The 23,315-nt window shown below is 42.4% G+C and overlaps 1 protein-coding gene across 1 annotated transcript in view; it reads left to right on the forward strand.

Moving 5' to 3' along the window:
* Window positions 1–9,862: 9,862 nt before the first annotated feature.
* The window catches only part of TAFA1 (TAFA chemokine like family member 1), a 221,437-nt gene continuing 207,984 nt past the window's right edge, over window positions 9,863–23,315 (forward strand). The window contains exons 1-2 of the mRNA XM_008499633.2: window positions 9,863–9,874; window positions 12,003–12,121. Of these exons, the coding sequence (XP_008497855.2) occupies window positions 12,061–12,121 (61 nt within the window). The 5' untranslated portion in view covers window positions 9,863–9,874; window positions 12,003–12,060. The remainder of the gene's footprint in view (window positions 9,875–12,002; window positions 12,122–23,315) is intronic.

Genomic DNA, 23,315 nt, shown 5'->3' on the forward strand with positions numbered 1-23,315 from the left:
AGAGACAAAGAAATCAGCTCCCAGGGCCACCACCCTGCAAAGCATTGCTTGGCTTCATCAAAACAAAGGCCTGGAAACACGTTCAACAAATGTTCCTCATCACTGAGCATCAGCAGCGGTGTGAAGGGGCCTCTTGAAATTTTGTGACTCCTCTCAGGGTTGAGAATGACAGATCCGGAGTGTGGGGAATTGGAAGGAATAAAAGCATAAACCCGAGGAGAGAACAGACAGGAGATTGGAGCACTCTTGCATCTCTCTTAGGGTGGAACTGTGCATTAGCAGATGGCAGCCTAAAAACAATATGAGCTGAGAGAGCTCGAGATGTATGGCAAGATTTTCAACACCTACGCAAGCGTTCAAAAGAGTATTGTCTGTCAGGGGTGGTGGAGAATTTACAAGTTGCTTCTGTGTGGATTTCTGAAGCTATTATCTCCACACCATCAGCTGGGAGATGTTGGAGGCAAATTCAAGGCAAATTTTTACAAAATGGAATAGCAGAGCTAGTCACAATATTAATCCTTATATTTTGATGAGAGTGTTGGAAAACACATATCAGCCAGCCCAGACCCTTCTTATTGGTAGATCATGGAGCTAAGTTGCTTGTGAGAGGCAGCAGAAAATTGCAAGTGAAGAGCAAATTGTGATCTTGCCATCTGCTTGGAAGGAATTATTATATAGGGTTTGCTGTCAATCAACCAACCTGTTTTGGAGCAAAAACAGAACAGTAAATGATATTTTTTTTTCCCCATGCTCATTTCATGCACTAATTCCTTACTCAGAAACCAACCAGTTCCAGCTGTAGTGCAGCACATGGGGCTCTGGCTGCAGCTCTCTGCCCAGCCCTGCAAACAAGTAGATGAAGTATAGAAGAGGATGCTTAGAGAGTTTTTCTTAAATAAGGACAAAGCCCATAGCTCTGACAAAGATTTAAAGCTTAAGGTACTGTGCTCATTGAAGTAATGGCATCAGGCAAGCATTGCCTGATATCACATATTCATGCTGATTCTCAGTTTTTCTTTTCTTTTTTCCAGTGGAAGAACTTTTCTCAGTCTCTCATATCCACCTCTTTAAGGGAGTCTTTTCTGTTATTTTCTAATTTTTTTGGTTGGTAGGTTGTTTGGTTTGGTTTTTTTTCATGAACAGAACTGAAGTCAGAAATTGTCCCTGTCTGCCTGCTTTATCTTTTCAAGAATTTTTCCTACAAACTCCAGGCTATGGCATTGCCCATAATCATAATTGCCTTATGTAGCACCTATAATCTGAGTATTTCTGAACATGCTAAAATAGGTGTGTGTAAGCTGCACTGTGCCCCTGCAGAATCCAGGACATTATAGAAATAATAAACTGAAATATAATTTAAGATCACATAGTGCATCCATTACAAGAATTCACACTGCAGGGCGCAAGTAGCAAAGAAACCTCTCATGTTTTTCCACCCCTGGCTTTCTTTGTGATAAAGTGGAAGCAAATAAGCTATTTGGTCAATTCCCCAGTGTAATACAAGAGCTGAGATTTGCTTTGCAGCTGGGGCTGATGCAGAATTAGAAGACTTTCAAGTGCTATTTTCAGAGTAGCACCTGGAGTTACAAAGACCAGAACTTTCTTTTTTTGCAGAGGTGCCAGCCAAGGCTTTCATTTCAAAATAAGATGTTTCTGAGAACAGAATCATAGAATCATCTAAGTTAGAAGGGACCTCTGAGATCATCAAGTCCAATCCTTGATCCACTGCCACTGTGGTTCCCAGACCATGGCATGTTCAGTCTCTTCTTAAAAAGAAGAGGGATGGAGAATTCAGGGACAGAGAATCCACCACCTCCCTGGGCAGCCCATTCCAATGCCTGATCACACTCTCTGGAAAGAATTTTTTCTCAATATCCAACCTAACCCTCACCTGGCAGAGCTTAAGCCCATGGCCTCTTATCTGACTGGGAGCAGAGCCCAAACCCCTCCTGGCTCCAACCTCCTTTCAGGGAGTTGTAGAGAGTGATGAGGTCTCCTCTGAGCCTCCTCTTCTCCAGCCTCAACACCCCCAGCTCCCTCAGCCCTTCCTCACAGGACTTGTGCTGGATCCCTTCACAGCCTCCTTGCTCTTCTTTGGACCTGCTCCAGCACTTCAATCTCCTTCCTGAGCTGAGGGGCCCAGAACTGGACAGAGGACTCAGGGTGAGTACAGGGGAAGAATCCCTTCCCTTCCTGATCCAGGCCAGGATGCCATTGGCCTGGCCATTGGCCTGGCCAGGATGCCATTGGCTACCTGGGCACACTGCTGGCTCATATTCAGCTTCCTCTCCATCCACAATCCCAGGTCCATTTCTGCCCCTCTGTGCCCAGCCTGGAGCTCCCCATGGGGTTGTTGTGTTGAACCTCATCCCGTTGGAATCAGCCCAACTCTCCAGGCTCTCTAGGTCCCTCTGCAGAGCCCTCCTGCCTTCCAGCTGATCCACACTCCCCCCCTGCTTAGTGTCATCTGAGAATTTGCTAATTGTGGACTCAATCCCCCCATCTACATCACCAGTGAAGATATTAAAAAGAACTGGGCCCAGCACTGATCCCTGGAGGACACAAATTGGATTCATCACCATTCAGCACCACTCTCTGGTGGTCTCCAGGCAGTTCCTAACCCAGGAACTCCTGTCTGAGCTCTAGGCTGACAGCTTTTCCAGGAGAATGCTCTGGGAGATGGTGTCAAAGGCCTTGCTGAAGTCCAGGGAGGCTCCATCCACAGCCTTCCCCTCATCCAGCATCAAAGGAGCTCAGGTTGGTCAGACAGGACCTGCCCTTCCTAACCCTGTGCTGGCTGGGTCTGGTGCCTTGTCCATCCTGATTCTGGGTCCTGGCAGGGTGGGCACTGGATCTGTGCTGGAGCAGCCAGGCATACCCGGAGCCATTTCACAGCCAGAAGCAGCATCCAGCAGAACTCCTTAGCACACACCACCACCATCCTGGTTTATTTCCCAAATCAGATGGGTTGTGCCTTGGCATTGGGATTTACCCTAACCAAAAAAATAGTTTGCACCTGATGAGTTTTTTTGAGCCTTCAAACCCACTCATCCCTGTGCCAGGTTGTGGCAGCCTTTAAAGGCTCAGGTGGTTTGGGTTTCTAAAAGCTCTGAGTCCTTCAGGCTGTGGGAGGAGGTGAGAAGAGTAGAGTGGGGTTATGGAGTTGTTTGTTCTAGGAGTGGGAGAAGCAGCCAGGAATTTATGGGGAAAATGTTTTGAGTTATGAGGAGACAGAAAAAGCAACTGAACATGCCTGTCAGCTCAGAGGTGGGGTTTTTTTTTAAGGTTGGTGCTTGGGAACTAGATTTTTGGGACTGGTGGAGTAGGTTCCTGGTGGTTTGGGCTTTCATGGGGTGTTGGGGGAGATCTTTTACTTCCTAGTGATGTGTGGGAGAGGGCTGAAAGAGTTGATGTATTTTCGAGCTTTGGTCTCTGTGGGAACCTTTTTGCTATGGCTCCTTTTTCTTACTACCTTTAAACTAGTAGGAAAACCCTTCTGCCAGGAGAAGGTGGAGGACTGGCTGGCTGGGCCAGGAAAAACTGGGGAGGAGTTGGTGCAATATTTTTTTTTCTTTTATTAACTGGTGATAATAGAGACTAATTGCTTAGTTTATCTAAAAGGTAGGAATGTAGCAAGGCTGGGGAGGGGGAAGGCAGCCCAGTGGCTGTGTCTGGACTCACCATAGTGAACTTCTCTGTCAGAGAATCTCAGTAGCTTTGCTTCTGTGAGATTTATTAATGTGGTCATTAAAACACTTGTACCTTCACAAAGAAATGACTTTTCAGTAGCAAAAGTAAACACTAAACCAGTGTTCGGGGATTGGTATTTGACATACCAGGACTGAAAATTGCCAACCATCCTCTCTAACTATAGAATTTGCAGTTCATTCACTCCATATAAAAATATTTCATCTAATGGGTTTAACCAGGCCAATATAAGAAAGTCTGGGCTGAAGTCTCTTGAGTTTGCAGTATGCAGAAGTTGAGAATCAATGAGGAGAGATGCTGGGTTTTCAGTTTTCTCCAACTAATGTGTAAAGCAGAACAGTATCACTGCTTGACAAGAACACCATGATTGGCACCACTCTAGGACTGTTTTAACTTAATTTCTTTGCTTGTTTGGTATCTCTGAACTGCTGCAAAATAAGCAACTCTTTTCCTTTCTATAAGGGTTGTGTTCACCTACCATGATTTCCTCAGCACTCTCATGATTTTATCCTTATATTTTTAATATATTGAGTGCTACTAAATTTTTGTTGTGTTATAATAATGAGCTGTACAGATAACTTGTGTTGTTAATCCTTAACAAGTAATGATCTCATTGGGTAATGGCAAGTTATAGATAAGGGCTGAGATTTTTTTGGTGCATTGCCCTACATACTTTAAAAATAACTAGGACACAAACTTTTTGAAATAAACTTCCTTGACAAATATAGATGGGTTCTTTTTTTTTTTTTCTTTCTCTCTTCTCATAGGCATGGAAAAACTGTAAGAACCAGAATCTTTTCTTTCCAAACACAGCAACTGTGAAGACTGGACAACCCTTTAACAAGGAACAGCAACACCTTCATGGTAAGGTAGGAAAACAATTGTTAAAGTCTTGTGTTTTGTGCTCTGCTGCCACTTCTCTTGTCAACATTAAGACTTGTTTAGTTCTTCATTGTTTTCCAGTACAAGCTACTTCAGTGCTATTCTGGTTTGCTTGGTTTTTTGTTTCATTTTTTTTCCCCCCAGTGCCCTTGCCTGTCCCATCCTGCTGGCCCTTCTCTGGATGTCTGGGGGTGGGGAGAGGGGCTGGATGACAGATCCACTGCTTCAGCCAAGCAAGGTTGGGTGGCTGAGGTAGCAATGAGAAGGTTTTGCTGTGATTAGCATGAGATAAGAGGGCAGGAAGGAGCCACCAGGTTTCTGGGTGCCAAGTGGATTTTCTCCATTGATTATGTTGTGCTCTTCCCTGGTCTTGCTGTATCCTCAGTCCCCTGCACCCATGCTGGAACCAGAGCAAATTTCCCAGCACTGTGTACTTAAGGTAGGAAAATATCTGTCTAAACCAGCCCCTGGGCTCTGTGGGAAATGATTTCCCTGTCTGTGTTTGTTGTTCAGCCCTGCGTACTCAGGGATGTTTATTTTGGTGTTTATAGTCTTTCTGTTTGGCCAGCAGAGAAAATCATCCCAGCCAGACAAATCACCAAATCTCTTTTGTGTTTTTCCCTCATGAAAAATCTGACAGCTTTCTGGCTGGACTTTTCATGGTCAGCATAGTTACCTCTAGGAAAATCAGTGCATCTTGTCTTGCCACTGGAAAATCTAAAGGAGACAGAAGCCTGACACTATAGGCTGAAGGACTAATGATGCTGTAAAAGACATAGGAAGTAAAGAAAATAGGTTCAGCTCAATCAATTCCTTCAAGAGAGGAAAAAAGTGATGGAGACTGAGAAAGGGAATTCTTGTGGCAGGGAAGGTTTTCTGGGTCCTGGAAGGAACATGAGCACCACTGTGACCATCTGGCTGAGCACAGGGGATGTGCATGTAAAATGTTAAACGTGGCAACACTTGGATGCCTTGGACATGGTGTTAGAAGCATTTGTCTGGGCAAACCTGTGGCCACAGCTGGTTTCTGGGAAGATCATAGTTCTCCCTGTGCCAGGGGAGTCCCTGTTCCACTGGGGAAAAAATCCAAGAGCTAGAAACACCCAGGGAAGCTTAGGGCCCTGGAGGAGCACTGCTGCTTGCACGATTTTACCTTGGGCTTTGAGGTTGTTGTTCAGGTTGTTGCATGTAGGACAGATCAATCTTCACACTCTCAGCTGCTGTTTTTCCACGTGGGCTGGTTTTCAGTGGAGGGCAAACTTTGTGGAGAGGGTATGGGCCAAGCAAAAATTCAGCTCTGCCACGTTTAAAGAAAAAAAAGCTTCTATAAATGCTATGGATGTTAAACAAGAGTAATTTGGCTTTCTGGGGAGGCAAGGTGAGACTTGATCCTAAAACTGCACTTGGTTCACCTGAGGTAGGAACTGAGGAGCTGCAATTGTTGCCCAGGCAGCAACTAAGACTGAGTTTGGGTTTGTAGGAAAGAGCTTTGTAGGGTAGGTGGAAGCAGCTGGGAGGGATGGAGAACACAATCTGTGGAAATGCAAAGCTGCTTTGTCCCCTGAGCACTAGAGCTAATGAGCTTTGCATTTCAAAGGTGGCAAACCTCCTCAGACCCTGTAAAATACATTCCTGGGATTTGTCATGTTAAATCTCTACGTGAGGAAAAGGCCTGTGAGGGGGAGGAGGAGAGAGATGCTGAGGAGGCAGCAGCAGAAAGGAGAGGGCAGAGGCCGTGATTTGGGTGTGGGCACCAATCTGCTGTCTGCATGAGTCTGCCCGAGTTGCATATGCTCTCCTTTTCTGTGAGCACAGAAAATTGTGATAAATAGAGGTTCAGGCAGTGAGGAGCATTTATTTTTATTTGCCTATTTTTGTCATTCCCTTGGCATCTTGAGATGAATGGTGGAACCAGGAGGAAAAGGCTATTCTCCTCGTGAATACAAGCCTGAGGCAGACTGTCTCAAAGGCAGGTTTGATGCCTGCTGATCCCTCGTAACCTACCTTCACCCTGGAAATATCACACCAGTGTAATGGTCTACTTTTGGCAACCCTGCCAGCAATCCCATGGAGGCTTTCAATCAGAGCAGTTTTCCGTGTACTCTAACTAGGACAGCTCAGGTCTTGGTCTCTGTCCTTTCCTCTGTTTGCCATCAGGTAGGAATGGTGCTGGTAGGACTGTCTTTTGACACTTCCCCTCCCAGCAGTCAGGCTGGGACCATGTAACTCAGACTGCTCTGCCACTCTGCAGGATCCATCCTGCCCCAGGACTAGAGAGAAATGCTATTGCACAGGATGGCTGGCACAGCTTTTTTGCCCAATCAAAAGTTGTTTTGTAGAGACAAACTACTCTTTCAGCCTTCTCTTTTAATGAAAAAAGATTTTGAAATGTGAAAACTGTTCAGTAGGGTCTTATTTTTTGTTACTATTTTTTTCCCAATGTGTCCATTTTAGTTGCCTCACATTTGATGCAGGTAGAACTTCACAGGTAGAACTTCATCCACTTCCTGTCAAACCCAGTAACTTCTGAAGTGAGGAGGTTAACCAAAGCACCAAGTGAAAATAACACTGTGCCTAGCTCAGTGCAGGGCAGGATGAGCTGGTTTATGTCTTGGTGGTCCACTGCAAGTTAAAAAGGTAAAATTGGCAGCAGGCATCAAAGCAGATGTGAGGATGCTTCTGCAAGGTTTGCCAAGGACTCCTGTGTTTCTGTCTGTTGCTGGGAACCAGGGCAGTGAAGAGACTCCAAGTGCAGCCTGTTTAGTATTCTCCTCTGTAGCTCTGATCTCCCCCCTACCCTGCAGAAGCAACATGTCCCATGCTTCTGTGGAGCTTGTCCTGAGCAATAGCAGCATCTGTCAGGGGTTACGGTGGCATTAGCCTCATGGAGCTGGGAGTTAGCAGTGCTTGGCAGAGTGACACTTCTGCTGTACCTTACATAAATCGGTATCTTGCATAAATCTGTCTCTGCCTGCTCTGCCAAGGTGTATGGTCACAATTTGTCTGGTTCCTTCCTGCAGCAGTCTGCAAGGCCTTTCAGTTTCCTAGAAGACTGTGTTTGGTTCTTGAGGTCCCTCCTCTTTCTTCACAACTCCTCACTCTGTACCCTTTCTCTCATAGTTTCCCCATGAGTCCTAGAGATAATGTATCTTGTTAAGATGGTATTATTTTAGAATAAATTCCTATCACCTGTCCCTCTCAGGTGCTGCAGAAAGCTCCTCACACTCCTATGGAAAGAGGGAAGGTCTCCAACCTCCCTGTGGCTTTTACAGCAAATCCCAGCAGCCCTGCACCCACCACCTTCTACTGTGGGTTGCACCTTATCCCAGTCCTGGTTCCTTGCTCATCAGTGCTTAGTGACAGTTGCTGTGCCTTGGTCCTCTCATCAGCTTTCTTGGATACTTCTAGACTCTTCTGAGACCAGAATGTAGCAGCAACTTGCCCATTATTTTTTGTCCTCAAGAATTTCCTTAGACGCTTGAAGAAAGCCAAGAAAACATTTATTATTAGTGCATTGTATCACATGAGTATATTTGGTGTTTTCATATAAAACACCTGGGAACAAAATGTTGACCTCTTGAGAGCATCTCTGATCACCATAAAGTTTGTCCTATCCTCCCCGGGGCTGCTCAGGGACATGAGAACCATGCTGCCTGTGATGTGCCAGAGGGGCTGTGTGCCAGTGCTCTTCTGTGTCACTTTGTCCCACCCCCCCAGTTGCTTTATTGTTTCAAGGCTATAACACAGAAGTGCTCTGTGGCAGGAACCAGCACAATGTTCCTGTTGGTCTGCAGGGCCAATTTCTTAATATTTTTTACCCAATAAAATACAGCAGCTCTGAAGGAGTGTGTGGTCTGTCAAATAAACTCATTGCATCTCTCAGTGAGAGTCTCCATATGTCCTTTGGTGCTGAGGAGGAGGTACTTAACACTGTGGGTACTTATTACTGTTATTATTTACTGGTGTTTGGAGCTGGTAAGCAGTGAAGTTAATACACTTTCCTACCACAGGTTATTAAGGGGGAAAAAAAAAAGCCACCTCACGTTGCATTATAGCCTGCACCCTGGGCTCTTAAAATGGAAGTTTTGTCTCCAAGCCTTCTTCCCTTTGTAGGCAGAAGTGAGAACTGTAATGCTAAGTGAATGGTATGTTTTAAGTATATACTATGGCTCTTTAAAAAAAATAATTGCATATGGTACAAGAGGGAGAGGAAACCACTGCGTTCCTGGAAATGGCCACTTAAGATGTGGACAGTAAATAAGAAACTGTAATAAATAACCTGAGCTTTAGCATTTAGGGGAGGGGTAAATCAGAGCTTTTTCTCTATTGTCTGCTGAAACGCGTCGGAAATGGAGCTGGGAGGAAAGATTTCCCCTCAGAGTTATGGCAAGGTGTTGGAAAGCCCAGGGGAGGTGTCAGTGCCCTGCCCTCCCCTCTCCCTTTCCGTCCCTTTTTCCTGCGCTTTCCCTGCACCCCCTCTTCTCCCCCCCCATTCAGCAGCTTCCCAGCGATCCGGGAGCGACTGCCTTTAAGTCTCTCTCTCTCTCTCTCCTTTTGCCAAGAAGTGCAAGGAACAACGCCCTGGGAATAATAATAATAAAAAAAAACCTCTGGTGGCAGAAATCGGGATTCTCCCAGGTTGCTCATTGGGTGCTGCCCAGCCCGGGGCTCCTCCGCTCCCGCACGGCTCAGCCGCGCTCCTGCGGGGTGCGGGCTCCCGGTATTTAAATGCAGCTCCGGTCTCTGAGCCTCGGAGAGAGCTTGGCTGGGGCTGGCAACGAGGGGCTGTGTCGCTTTAAGGCATGTGATACTTGCCCGAGCAGGGATGGATTGAAATAGGCTCCGGTACATCCAGAAGCCTATAGCGGGGTGGGGACAGCAGCGGGCTCCGTGCTGGAACCAGCCCGATCTGCCCCGAAACACAAAGTGTTCCTCAGCCTTTAAGTATCCTGGAAGCTGCAGATTATCTCAAGATCACTTCGAAGGGCTCGTCCGGCAGAAGGTGATGCTAGGAGATGATTTAAAGGTGAAAATGAGAAGGTTTCCACCCCTCAAACCTTGGCCACTTTTCTGACGGCAGAGTCTGAGAGCTCAGATGTCTTCTTTACTCTGGGAACAGGATTTGTAACGAAAGAGATTTTTTTTTTTTTTCTTTTAATCCTGATAAAGAAGATTATTGGGAAGCTATTAAAATCCCTTATTGTGATACAGATGGATTTAAAAAAGTGTTAGATCTTTCCAATGAACACTAATAGAGTGCTCTGCTCTTGGCTGGATTACTCAGGTAAGGAGCTTCTTTAGGATTTAAGATTCAGAAAGCAGATCTGGAATTCATCAGATTATAAGTGGAGGAATACTCACTTGCTGTTGGTTTTTTTACTAGCTGAAAGATGATCCGTGTGTAAAAGTGTGCATGTGACAGCAGTTTTGCTGACAGGTGCATGAAAGAATGTTTGTAAGAAATGCTGGGTTTTGAACATTGTAGTTGGAACAGGTATTAAAAAAAAAAAAAAAAAAAAAAAAAAAAGCTTGGGGGGAACAAAAGCAGAGAGCTATAATAAAACCTGAGTGGGTTAAGTCAGTCTGCTGTCCATGTGGTTAAGAATATGATGCCTGAGGAAGACACAGGAGCATTTAGCAGGCTCTAGAAGTTTGCCTTTGCTCCTCTGTTTTGGTTAGGATACTTAAAGTTCAATTTAAATAACCTGAATCCCTGAAATATCCCTTTCAAAGTGTCACCTCTCCCTCTTACCTTTTTGTATAAAAATCGTGGGAGCACTAAATATGACAATGCATTAATTCCTAATGACATGGGAAGCCTATTGGGAGCTCCCTGAGCTGAACTGAATCTGGGCTTGAGTCTGTTTGGGAAGATAAATGGGTCTAAAAGAGAAGAGAAAAAGTACACTGTATGCTGCAAAGTAAAAAGCCAGAAATGAAATTGTGTGCTAAGCAGTGCATCAATCACTCCTTACAGAGAAAGAAAGAGCCTCATGCTGATCAAAATAATGCTTTGGTATTTTCTATTAATTCTACTTGTCAGTTTCTGTGGCTCTTTTCAGCCAGTTAGTCTTAAATAGCTTACCAAAGACTCCTTCTTTAAAATCGGGGACAAAAATTATTTGGTGTGCATACATTACCACGATATCTCACTTTTAACACTGTAGTTTTCCTGCTGCAGTCCACCTCCCTGCTACATCACACAGAGACTTTGGGAAATTTTTTGTTTAAGGAGGTGATTTTTCTCCACCAGAGATTTAATCTCCCCGAGTCTTTCTTGCTCTGTGAAAATGATGTTCATCTGATTGGATTATTAGATGGGAAAAGGCATCATGTCATTGGCTGAGCAAGGAGAGTGCCTGAAGTTTGATTAATTGGGCAATATGAAATGCAGCAGAAGGTGTTGTTAAGGGAACTGGGACGATGTGTAGCGTAGCTGAGCCTTGCAAACCTCCTGATCCTTGCAGGCATTGAGAGAGAACTGTGGAAGTTAAGAAGTCAGAGAGAAATTCAGTCACTTCATACAGGAATGAATCCAGTTATGAAAACCCCACAGCTCTCTGTATTGGATGGCCAAAAATTCCAGCATTGGGAGACAAAGAAATTGCTCTTGCCTTTTGCAAGAAGGATCTTCTTAAAATCTTGACAATCTGCTTTGTGAAAAGATCAAATCTTCTACAGAATACATCTGGCACTGAGTCTGGCTGTGTGCCAGACACTTTGCATGCACAGGTTGAATGGAAGGATGCTGCTTTAGTCTGGGAATTAGAACATTATTCTGAGAAACAATTACTTGGGTTAGCAGACAGCATCATGATTTAAAAATTAATGCTCACAAAAGTCAAAAACAATAAACTGTTACCCTTCTGGGTCAGTATTAGCCTTCCCAGTCTTGGGGCTGGAAGATTTTTTGAAATGCATCTCAGATATCTGAGGATGTTTTATGCTTATCTGTAATCTTATTTAAAGTGTTTTGATACTGTTTGAAACATCCAGTTTTGTTTTGTTTTTTTTTTAACTGGCTATGGGATTTTTAAAAAATTATTATTTTTTAACTCTTTTTGTAAATTCAGCTATGGACCAGTGTGGGAATATTTTCAAGGATTCTATTTACATGGAGTTTTTTCCAGTCCTCCAATCATTAGAGTTTCATTTTCACCACTAAATTATTAAAGTTGTCCAGGCTCCTGTGTTGACATCTTGTTACCCCAACTGTCCTTTCTGGACAAACCCTTTGGTGTGTGACAATTCCATCCTGCAGGGGGAATAATAACCTAGAGACAAAAGACATTTAGCTCAAGGAGTAAAAAAAATCTTATTTTAAAGAAATGAAAATGCTATTGTAATGGAAGCTGACTACTCTGTGTGCTGTAAGGCAATGGATAATAATGTCTGTCTAATATTTTGTTTAGAGAATGGCAGTGTCTCTGCAATGTCCTGGGTCTGTATTTGTGGATAAGTGCCTGTGCAATGCTGCTCTGTCAGGGGTCCCTCCATCACACTTTCCAGCAGCATCACCTGCACAGACCAGGTAGGACTGAGATCAGCTGTGGATGCCAATAAGGTTGCAGACTTTCTGCCAGTGCTTCTGTCTGTCTGATAAATGATTGAAATAATCAATAAAATCCATTTGATAAATTTAACTTTTATGAGTTGCTTGTCTTTATATTGCACAGCATCTTTTTGGGTCAGTCTAATGTGTTTGTGCTTTGCCAGTGTGTTGGAATATTTATCCTTTAACATCTTCTAACAACTTCTCGATGCAGGAATACCATTTTTGAACAACCACTTAGTTTCTCTGCCTCTTTTCCTGTCCTTATTTCTATCTCCCCTTCTCCTTATTTTGTGCAGTTCTGGAGTGGATGTACAACTCCAAAAGCCATAATGACAGCAAAGGTTTGGATAACTTTGCAGTTATCTGACTGCAGGTTTGCTACTGAAAAATCTGGCATCAAATCTCACTTCTAGTTTACTGGAGGTTGGGTGTTTGCTTGAGCAAAAATGAGACACAGTTTGTTCTAAGGTCCTCAGGTTTAGCTCAGAAAATATGATGGGGTTGTGAAAGTGCAGCCCAGAGGGGATTTTTGGGACTCCTTCAATGGAGTTGGATGCCTGTAGTGTTCTGAATAAATCCCACAGATTAGCAGTAAAGAATGCTTCTCACTGTGGTTGTTGTGATCCACAGAGACTGCACATTAGTACTTCCATTGTCTTTTTATTAATAGAAATTGATTTTTGTAACTTTTTCAAGTGTTAATTCGCTCTTTGAAGACCGTGTGCTGGGTTAAAACCTGAGGATGGGCAGATTCCAGCACAGTGCTATCATCTCTTTAAAATTAGATTGGCCAAGAATGTTGCTTCACAGATTTGGATCTGAAATACAATGGGAGAGGTTTTAAGGATTTTAGAAATGAAAGATTGAAAATGTTAACTCAGTAATGAATCATTTAATCATGAAGCAAGTAATACTTTTTAATGTTTTCTACTCTAATGGCATACCCTCAGAGATGGACTGTCTTGAACCTCAGGTCTTCAGCAACATTAATGACTCAAAACTTTTCCCACCACTTTCCCTCTCCAAAAAGTTGTAGTCATTGGCATTGTCTTGCTTTCTTGTAATAAAATATGCATAGTGTGAAGGGACAAACTAAATCTGCTAGACAAGCTCTTGCTAGCTGTTCCAGAGAATCAGATGAACTCTGTGCATTGTTTCCTAGCTGGCACTGGAAGTTTGAGAGTATTTAAAGTTTCAGTGGTAAGGCTCTTATTTGAGGCTTTCAGAAGAATCAACACAATACTTACTACAATGCAATTGTAAGTAATGCTGCTGGTTATTTTAGTCTGTCCCCCAGTGAAGGAAATGAGGGAAAACAGCCCAGCCAAACTGAAGGTAAAAGGAAAATGTAATCTTGTTTCATAAAATCAGTTGAAACAAGTGACATTATGAGAAAAAATGAGAGCTGGGCAGATTCAGAGCTCTGCAACATTTGCCTAAGCTTGAAAAATCACCTTTTTTATGAATTGAGAAGAGCAAGACACTGAGTGCATACCAAGTATTGGGGAGATGTGAAAAATGACAAATCTTTCACTTGGATATGTGATACAGAGAGAGTGAAGGTTTTACAGCTGCCTCATCACCTACTTAGAAACAAGCAAGCTTTCCCTCCTGTGAGCTTTTCTCAGGAAGCTTCTCCTCACCCTACACGAATAAGAATTGATGGTGCTCTGATCCCAGGCAGCCCAATTTCAGTCTCTCAAGAAATAATCCACTACATTGACAGATGAGTGGAATTTGACATGATGTTCACCTCAGCTTCAGCTTGTGCTGCACCTGGGAAGTACCAGCTAGTGAGGGAGCCTTTAGGGAAAACTCTTAAAGATTTTGGCCAATTTCTACTGTCACAACAGAAAATCAAGGCAGTGTTTTTATAAGGCCGTCGAATTTGCAGTCTGCCAACTGGATGTGAAAGGTTGCACATAAAAGGGATGGAACTGTGTTAACTAGCAAACTGAAAGATTTTAATGTATTCAACTGCAGTCCCTGAGCACACCCCTATTTTTCATATTTATAATACTAGGAATGCGTCATTTACTTTAGTTAGTCACTGTGTAAGTAGATTAAAATGTTCAGCCAAATAAAAGTGAATAAAAAAAAAAATGGGTGCAGATGAGGCAGGGCCTAATTTCAGTAATTTAATATTTGGTACATTGGAATTTCAACTTATTGAATCATGGCAAATATAGTTGTCATCAATAGCAGGCTCAGCAGTACCTTTTCTTTCAATTTGTGATTTTCCATAGATATAAGATGCTCTGAAAGAAGAGATTTTGAGCTTTTCAGCTCTATCGTGGGTTACTTTGGTAAAACATAATTAAAAAGCCAGATTCTACCCTGTCTTGTGCTTCTCATACTTGATGAACAGAAGAGTCTCACTGAGCACTGTGGAAGGTGCAGGTAAAAGATAAAATCCTCATGGAGTGTATTTAGCATAATAAACTTGAACTGAACTCAGTGGATTAGCACAGTGAATATACCCATCTGTACTACAGTTAATCCAGGTTTGAAACACTGGAAACCAAGAGCAATATGTGAAAAAGTTAGGTTTCCCATTCAGAGATTTCTGAGCCTTATTTTAGGGTTTTTTTTTTTCCCCTAAAACTTCAGCAAGCATCTGAATGGGCTTAAATAGATTTCTACACAACTACATGCAATCACTGAAGTTTAAAGCTTCTTTTCAGTGTAGTAATTAATTTCTCAGGTTTAAAATTCAGTACTTCTTTGTTCAGTTAGATGACTTAGCAGAAGCTGCAAACCTGAAAACAAATGTGACAAAGTGCTTTACCTGACAGGTTTTGTAATTGAAGCTTTTAATGTCTGAAATGCTGGCAGGTGGGCACAGATCACAAGGACATAGTAAATACTTCCTGAATGCAAGATGTATGATACTGTATTATTTGTATTTATTCATGAATTCTTCCTTTGAACACCATGAAAAGTTTGAATGTCACTTTTAACTAAAATATCAATGGCTGTTCCTTCTGACTTGGATAGAGGAGGCAGTGAAGGGATCCAGAGGAGAACTCTGGGGTGAGCAAGCTCAACACTTGGGTAATACATAAGGCTTTATGCAGGGTTTTTATGCCTATATTTAATTTCCATGAAAATTATGTTAGGCAAAGAATATATGAAAGCATTCACAACTTTATGTGGAAACAAATCTCCATTTTTTTTTTTCAAGTATGTAATTTCTCTGTGATTTAATAAGGAAGGGCAGTAATGAGAAGAATTCTGTATTGGCCATTTTAGGCTCTGAGATACACACAGTTGTAGACTTGTTGAATTGGCCTGAGGACTGGAATGGGCAGGGCTGTGATTTGCAGTTAGCTGAGTGCCTGTGCTAGTCCGTGCTCATCAGACTGACAGGAGGTAGGAAGTAGTTGCTGGCATTTGGGAAGACAGCAAAATACCTAGAAAGCAAAGGGTTCAAGTGTAAGAAATAAAAAACCACCAGCCTTTGAATCAAAAATTTCTTAGCAAGTTTTCTGGTGATATCCCCACAAATATTCCCACAAATGAGGGATATTTTGCTCCTGGTGAGGTGGCTGTGAATCACAGTGGCAACACTGGCCACATGTTGCTTACAAATGTAAGAAAACACATTGGATTCACCTGTCAGTTTGTGCAAAATGATGAAGTACACATTAAGGATGCTGGATTAGCCTTGCATACTGTGTGAAAATGTTAGGCAGACACAAGCACAAACATGTACCTACAGCAGCAATGCTGACATTTGCAAATATGTTAATTAAAAATAGGCTTATTCAGGGGAAGAAATCATGGACTGAATCAAGACTGGAGTCATAATTCTCCTAAGCATGAAGTACCTTTTATTGTGACAGTAGTTAATGATGTGCACAATAAAAATCATCTTAAGAACTGATTCACTGTATCTCATATCACAAGGAGGAAAATCCATCTCAGAGCAACTCTACACATCCAACCAAGATCAACCTAAAAATGCTCTGAACATGTTTCTAAGTAGAAAGCATTTTACAGAAACTTGAGCCTGTGACTGTGAGCAAAAAAAATTCCTAGCACTAATCTTGGCTTTCTGATTTTTATAGCCTTGGGGAGAGAACATATTTTCACATTTTAAAAGGTCTGCTGTTTTCACTTGTCCCATAGACATGGCTATTCAGTTCAAAACAGACTTGGTCTGAATCAAATTCCTCAGGGAAGTGCAGATTTTTATCTTTCTTTGCAGAGCAATTGAGGAAGAAGAATTCAACAGGATTTCTGCTCTTGGTATAGATAGCAGAGTGTAGAACTAAGTAGCTAATATCTAGGTATATATAAATATATAAATGCATAGAGTTTCTGTGATTAGGAAGAATTCAATGCCATTAATCATACAATGGCAATGTGTCACTAAACTGAAGAAATCAGGTTGGAGGTACTTACTCTGTTCTTGGTCACATAAAAAATGGGTTTGGATGTATGTGGACAAAGGGATTTTGTCCATATACTCTGTAGATCCACTCTCTGTAGGTACAGAGAGAGTGTTGATGTAATGAAACCAACACTTAAAGATGAGGCAGGATGACTGAAAGGATGATAGCAATTCATGGCTTACAGTACTTCTGATGAACTTGCTCATAGCAACAGACTTCATCAGAAGTATTTTACCTTTTAACTAAATTTTTTTCTGAAAATCTGAACCTCCAAAGGCTAAAAACCACAGGGTGTGTTTGCAGCCAGAGTGTTAGCTATCTTGGGTTGGGGGTTTTTTGTGTTGGTTTCTTTTTTTTGCTGGGGTCTGTAAGCTGTTACTTTAATGGGCTCCTCTCTCTCTGGCAAAGGGTAGGGAGGTGTTGCTGAAGAAAAATCAGCCCTCAGTGGAAGGTCAGAAGCAAGAGGGGCACTTTTCTTGCCTGGAGAAGGGTGTGTAGCTGTGATGCTCACAGCTTGGCTGCAGGTGGAAAGCTGTCACCAGCCCTGCTGCTGAGTCTGCTGCCTTCTTCCTTCTGATCCAGGGGGACAAAGCAGCGTGAGGGGGAGCAGGTGTTGCAGCTCGATGGGCTGTGAAGAGCAGCATGGCTGGGGTGTGTGCTGGGACACTGAGCAGACTGCTGTGCCCAGCACAGCTGCATTCCCAGGGATCACCCTCACAATACACTTTGTGCCAAAGAGCAAGGTGTTAACAGGGATATTTCAAGACATGCCTCTTGCACTTGTGATTTGTGCTCTGTTTCAGTCCTCTGGCTCTCTTTTTCCTCTTATATTGCTTCAGCTCTTCCTAAGGCAGGAATGAAGCCTGTCCCTCCTTGTGTGGCAGAAGATGCTCTGGGGAGATGGGTACCACCAGGGGCCTCCTGCTGATCCATGGTCCTGGCAGGCATCTTCTCCTCCCACACCCATGTGCCTGGGCCTCCATCTCCAAGTGCAGCCTTGGGCCTTGGTGAGTCACAGAGAGAGCTTTCAGTGAGCTGCACTATTTGTAGCTCCCTGTCACAGTATTAAAGACTGTGAGAATTCATACTTAAGGTGGTTAAATCCCAAGGAAAATTTGGCACCTACAAATATAAACCCCAAAGGCAAACTGGGCTTTGTGCTGAAGTATTTCTGCTGATAACATCAGAAATCTGCCTTTAATGATTAGCCTACTTTAGTCCAAGGCTCATTTATATTTTACAGAGCAATATCCACGTTGCATTTCCACATAAGATAGATATGTTTTCTCCCATTAATTTTCAGATTGTTTTATCCTATCCCATCTGTAATTTTTGTATTTCCTTTTGAATGTTTTCTTTTCCACTCTGCGGTGAAAGCAGCCTTTGCTGTGAACAAGATTTGTTTTCCTGATGGGATTCAGCTTTTTTTTGCTGTTTCCAAGTGCTCTGTACAGAATAGTTCTCTCCAGCTAAACTTATTTTTTTGCATGGGAACAGCACTGGAGATTTCTTTTCATTGTGCTCTAGGCAGGAACCACGAGGACTGCAGCACAGTTGGACTCTAAATTTATGAGATTCAGTCAGTGATGCTCAATGGGGAATTGGGGTGTAAATTAAGCTGAATGAAGTTACAAAGCCCTGTGTATGTATATGTGACTCATATTTCTATGCTCTATTTAGAAGATTGTTATCTGACATCTCCTTCTTGCCTTCTGTATTGCTTTCAGAACAACTGTTTTCCTCTTTTCCTTTGTAGTGAATGAAGAAACCACTCCTGTGATTCTTGAAAGGTCACTTCAGTGACAAGGATCACTGTTGCTCTCATAAGTTAATCAATAATTGTCTTGTAGCATTCCACTGTAACCCTTATTTTACTTGGGGAATTCAACTGATGGCTGGAACTGAGGACTTTACTAGTTTTTGAGTGATTCCTTGAGAATTAGCAAGTGAAGGGCAATTCCTTGACAGCCTTATCTGAAATGACTGAATTTCCTCCTGCCAGGGTGCTCTCCTTCTGGTGCTTCATCCTTGAGCTAAGCAAACTTAGGGGTAGTCTTTACCACTAGCAGCTCTCACCCACAGTCACTCCTGCTTTTTAAAGCTGGGCATCAATGCTTCTTCTATAAGCTGTGAAGTTTTATTTGTATCTTGCACCTTCTCACTAAATTAACAGGTCTCATTTTTTAGGCTCACTCCTAACCCTTTGTTGGGATGGGGAGGAGAACATCTCTTGAAAAGCCTGTGGTTTGAGACAAGGACAGGGAGGATTGACTTGGTTATGGTCAGGGGCAAAACAGATACAGCTGGGGAAAAAAAAATAATTTGTCACCAATCAAACCAGGGTAGGACAATGACAAACAAAACCAGAGCCCTAAATCACACCTTCCCAGGTATTGCTTTAAGCACCCACCCCCTCTTCTCTCCCCTGAGCTGTTTTAGCATTTTTCTCTCCCCTTTCTTAAACAGGCCAATTGCAGAGGTGTTGCCACCATCACTGAGGGGTTTGGCCTTGTCCAGAGGTGGCTTTGGATCCATCCCTGCACACCTTCCCCCATCACAGCCCCTCCACACCAACCCAACCCAACTTGCAATTAAAAAAACAGCTTAAATGGTAATTTTGTCTCCTGGTTGTTAGGAGAGCTGCTAGTTCAGATCAAAATATCCCTTTAATCCATCCTCGTGCATGATCCAATATTGCTATTGGATTAATTTTTTTTTCTGTAGATGACAAAGTCGACTCGAGGGCCTTCACTGTGAACCTACTCAACACAAGGAGGAAAAAACCTCTTCTGTAGGTAACTTACATGCAAGTGGAAGTAATATTCATAGAGAATTTAATCAGGAAACAGCTATGAATGTACAGGCTGGGGACAGAGTGGCTTGAGAGCAGCCAGGCAGAAAGGGACCTGGGAGTCTGGATTGCCAGGAAGCTGAACATGAGCCAGCAGTGTGCCCAGGTGGCCAACAAGGCCAATGGCATCCTGGCCTGGATCAGGAACAGTGTCGCCAGCAGGTCCAAGGAAGGGATTCTGCCCCTGTACTCAGCCCTGGTGAGGCCACAGCTTGAGTCCTGTGTCCAGTTCTGGGCCCCTCAGTTCAGGATGGAGATTGAGGTGCTGGAGCAGGTCCAAAGGAGGGCAACCAGGCTGGTGAAGGGACTTGAGCACAGACCCTGTGAGGAGAGGCTGAGGGAGCTGGGGCTGTTCAGGCTGGAGAAGAGGAGGCTCAGGGGAGACCTCATCACTCTCTACAACTCCCTGAAAGGAGGTTGGAGCCAGGGGGGGGTTGGTCTCTTTTGCCAGACTTTCAACAAGACAAGAGGGCAGGTCTCAAGTTGTGCCAGGGGAGGTTTAGGTTGGATATTAGAAAGAATTTCTTTATGGAGAGGGTGATCAGACATTGGAATGGGCTGCCCAGGGAAGTAGTGGATTCTCCATCCCTGGAGCTATTTCAAAAGACTGGATGTGGCACTCAGTGCCATGGTCTAGCAACCGCAACGGTGGTTCAAGGGTTGGACTTGATGATCTCAGAGGTCCCTTCCAACCCAGCCAATTCTATGATTCTATGTAAGCTTATTGGGAAGTGGGGAATGTGGAACTGCAGGTTCCTGTGCTATAAATGATGTGAGCAGCCAACAGGCTCTGTGGATCAACCTGAGTGCAGGCAAGAGCCTAAGGATATTAACTACACATACTCTGATAAAACTTTTTTTTTATTTTTTTTTTTTTGTGTCCTGATTAATGCTGTAAGTATGTCTGGCAAGCAAAGCTTCAGCATAATTTTACTATATTGTTAAGGATTTATTAATTATAATCTTTGCTTGCAGAGTCCATTTATATTTGATCATGGCATTAATTGGTTGCCAAAATAAACTAGAGTTAATTGTGTTTAATTAAGGGGTTGGGAGCAAGCAAGGATAGTTTATTTGGAAAATCAGCTTCATTGATTTATATATTTGTTTTTTAAAAGGACATGAATAAATGAAAGGAACCTATTCTTTAGCACCTGCTTTCCTGTGTGCTGCCCAGGGATCACCCATAACACAGCTGTTACTTTGAACAGAGTCAATGATGGAGAAGTACCTGTATTTTATATATAAGCCTATTAAAACCTATTAAAAATAATATTCAAATTCTACATCATTTTAAATTTAAGTGAAATGTAAAACCAAACAGAACTGAGATCAAGTAACATTGACACTAAGAGTAGCTTGGAAAATTTTGAGAGAAAAGCTTATCCTTATTTTGGATTTGCTAAACGTGCTTCAGATAATGAAGATGTGGTAAAAAAACTCTAAAATATGACTAGATAAATGTTTTCTCTAATTTCTTCTAAAATATTGATTGTATTTCTGTGATACAGAAATATCTTTTATATCTCTATCATTTCATGTGTTTCAAAATCAGCTAATTTTACTGCTCAGAAACTTTTGAATAGCAGCATATTTCATGTTTTATTCTAAAATCAGAACAGAGAATCCTGAGGACTCTTAAGTTTGGGGTTTTTGAGGAACTGGTTTCCTAAGCTGAAATTGTAGTTGAAATCAGTTTGATATTTTTACATTCCTTGTTTCTGCCTTGATATCCCTTGTTTCAGACAAACAAGAAAATTACCTGCAACTGCCTAACCCAAACCATCATCCTGTTCAATGAATAACTCCTGTCTACAAGAACATATTCAGATATTCCAGTGCTGCCCAATCCAATACCAATGCAAATACAAGGAAGGTTTTTCTGTTCTTCTGTCTGAGATCAGCTCTGGGTTTGGTTTGCAGCATCCCTGAACTTACAGGAGGTCTGGTGGTCCCATAAGTTGCCTTCTTTCCCCAAATCTCTGCTGTTTAATACAAGGTATTTTCCTTATTTAAAAATCTTTCTTAAATGTCTAAGCTATCAGGGTTACACCAGCACTGTTTGCTGTATCAGTAACTCATGAAATCCCTCAGTTACTTGAGTAGTATGGTTTAAACTTTGGGTGATTATTCAGCCAGAAGTTATTGTTGTGTGTTAAACCAGAATCTCCAGAGATGAGTTGAAGATAACAGAGGGTTTTGAGTTTGTAATTGGTTTCAGTGTACCAGGGCAGCATCTGACAGAAAATGATTGTGTCTAAGGCACCTCCCACATCTGTAGTATAATTATTTCTGTAGTAGTATCATGTTTTTATGAGGCATTAAAGTGCAGATTGATTTTTTTTTTTTTCCACCCAATATTTAGAAATAGTCTTTCCATGGCTAAAACCTCAGAGCTCTCTCTATGTCAGCTGGCTGGGTGGTTATCTTAACCTAGTTTTGAGTTTCTCCAACAAATAGATTACTTCTTTAGTCCTAATTTAGTTTCTCTTGGTATTTCTGTTATCTCTTTCTTGTTGGCAGGCAAGGAAATCAGCTGTGCATCAAATGAAACCATTTGCCATGGATTAGTCCATGCAAATGCCTCTTGACAGCAATAGACAGAAGTAAATGAGTGTCTACATGCTACCTTTGGAAGGGAAGGTGAAAACACCAGTGGTAGCAGTCCCTAAATGAGTTAATTCAATGCTTAAGAGCAAGGAGTCACTCTTCTGTCTTTGGCATTTTTTCTCTTACTGAAATCTTAACCATCTGTATCCACAACAGAGGAGAGGGAAAAGTAGGGAAACCATGGGTGGCACTCTGATGGGCACGTGCCCTGGTTTGTCACAACTCACTGGCATTTAGAAGAGCTGCCAGGGCCCCATTGAGGTGGAATAAATCTTCCTCAGCATCTTTGTTGGGAATGTTTTGCATTTCCCTTTTCGTGGAGGACAGAATTGATAATTGTCTGATGCTGATCTTCTTGTGTTGATAACACACTGAATGCAGCAAGTTGACAGCAGTTATTAGATATTTATCTCACACTCGTGTTTCTTATTGAAGCTTTATGAGCCTGGTTGGATTCTAGAATGTAAGTGGGAGTTCTGCTGAAGATGTTTGTGTTGTATTTCTGTTCCTCCTGAACTGCACTTCGAGGCTTTCATTTAGTGGAAGGTCCACAACGTAGCCAGATTGCCTGCTGTCTTCTCTAGGTTTTAACTCCATTTCAATTTTATTTTATTTTATTTTGGCCACTGCTAGTTCTATTTCTAAATCTCTCATCTTTCTTTTAAATCAGATTCCTTTATTTTCTTTTTTTAAGTAAAAAAACCAGAGAGCTCTTACGACTCTCGTTTTTAGAAAGGGTTCCCTGAGCCTGCTCCTCTTAGGTTCAATGCACCTTGATGTGCTGTTTGAGCAGCAAAATGCTACTTGATTTGGTCCAAATTGGAACACCACTGACATTTTAATGAGATAAATATTCCAAATTGATATTTGGAAAAAATGTAAATGGAGCTGTTTGATAAAAAAATTTAAAATGCTAAAATACATTTTCCACGTTCTGATTCTGAAGCCAGATTTTAAGCCTTTTCCAACAACTGCAGAAAATATAATTTATAACCCTTTCCACCCATAGGAAAAATCTTTCTGTTAATCAGAATCTTCCAGTTGGACAAATTTCAGAGATACTTCATGCCTGTCCCTGCAGCAGAATGTATGCAAGGCAAAACATTTCCATAGTAGATTCTGCTTTTTGTGTCATCTGCCTGCAACTCTTGTTAATGCTTTGATTCTGTGTATTTACACCAGAACCAGACATTTATCCCAAGGCTTCCCCTGTTTTCATGTCATAGTGTAGACAGGACACCTTGCTGAGATCCTGATGTCATCACAGATATGGGCATGTTGGTTGGGCTGGGTGATGGAGGCTCTTTTGACT

The sequence above is a fragment of the Calypte anna genome, chromosome 12 (assembly GCF_003957555.1).
Source record: "Calypte anna isolate BGI_N300 chromosome 12, bCalAnn1_v1.p, whole genome shotgun sequence".
Lineage (NCBI taxonomy): Eukaryota > Metazoa > Chordata > Aves > Apodiformes > Trochilidae > Calypte > Calypte anna.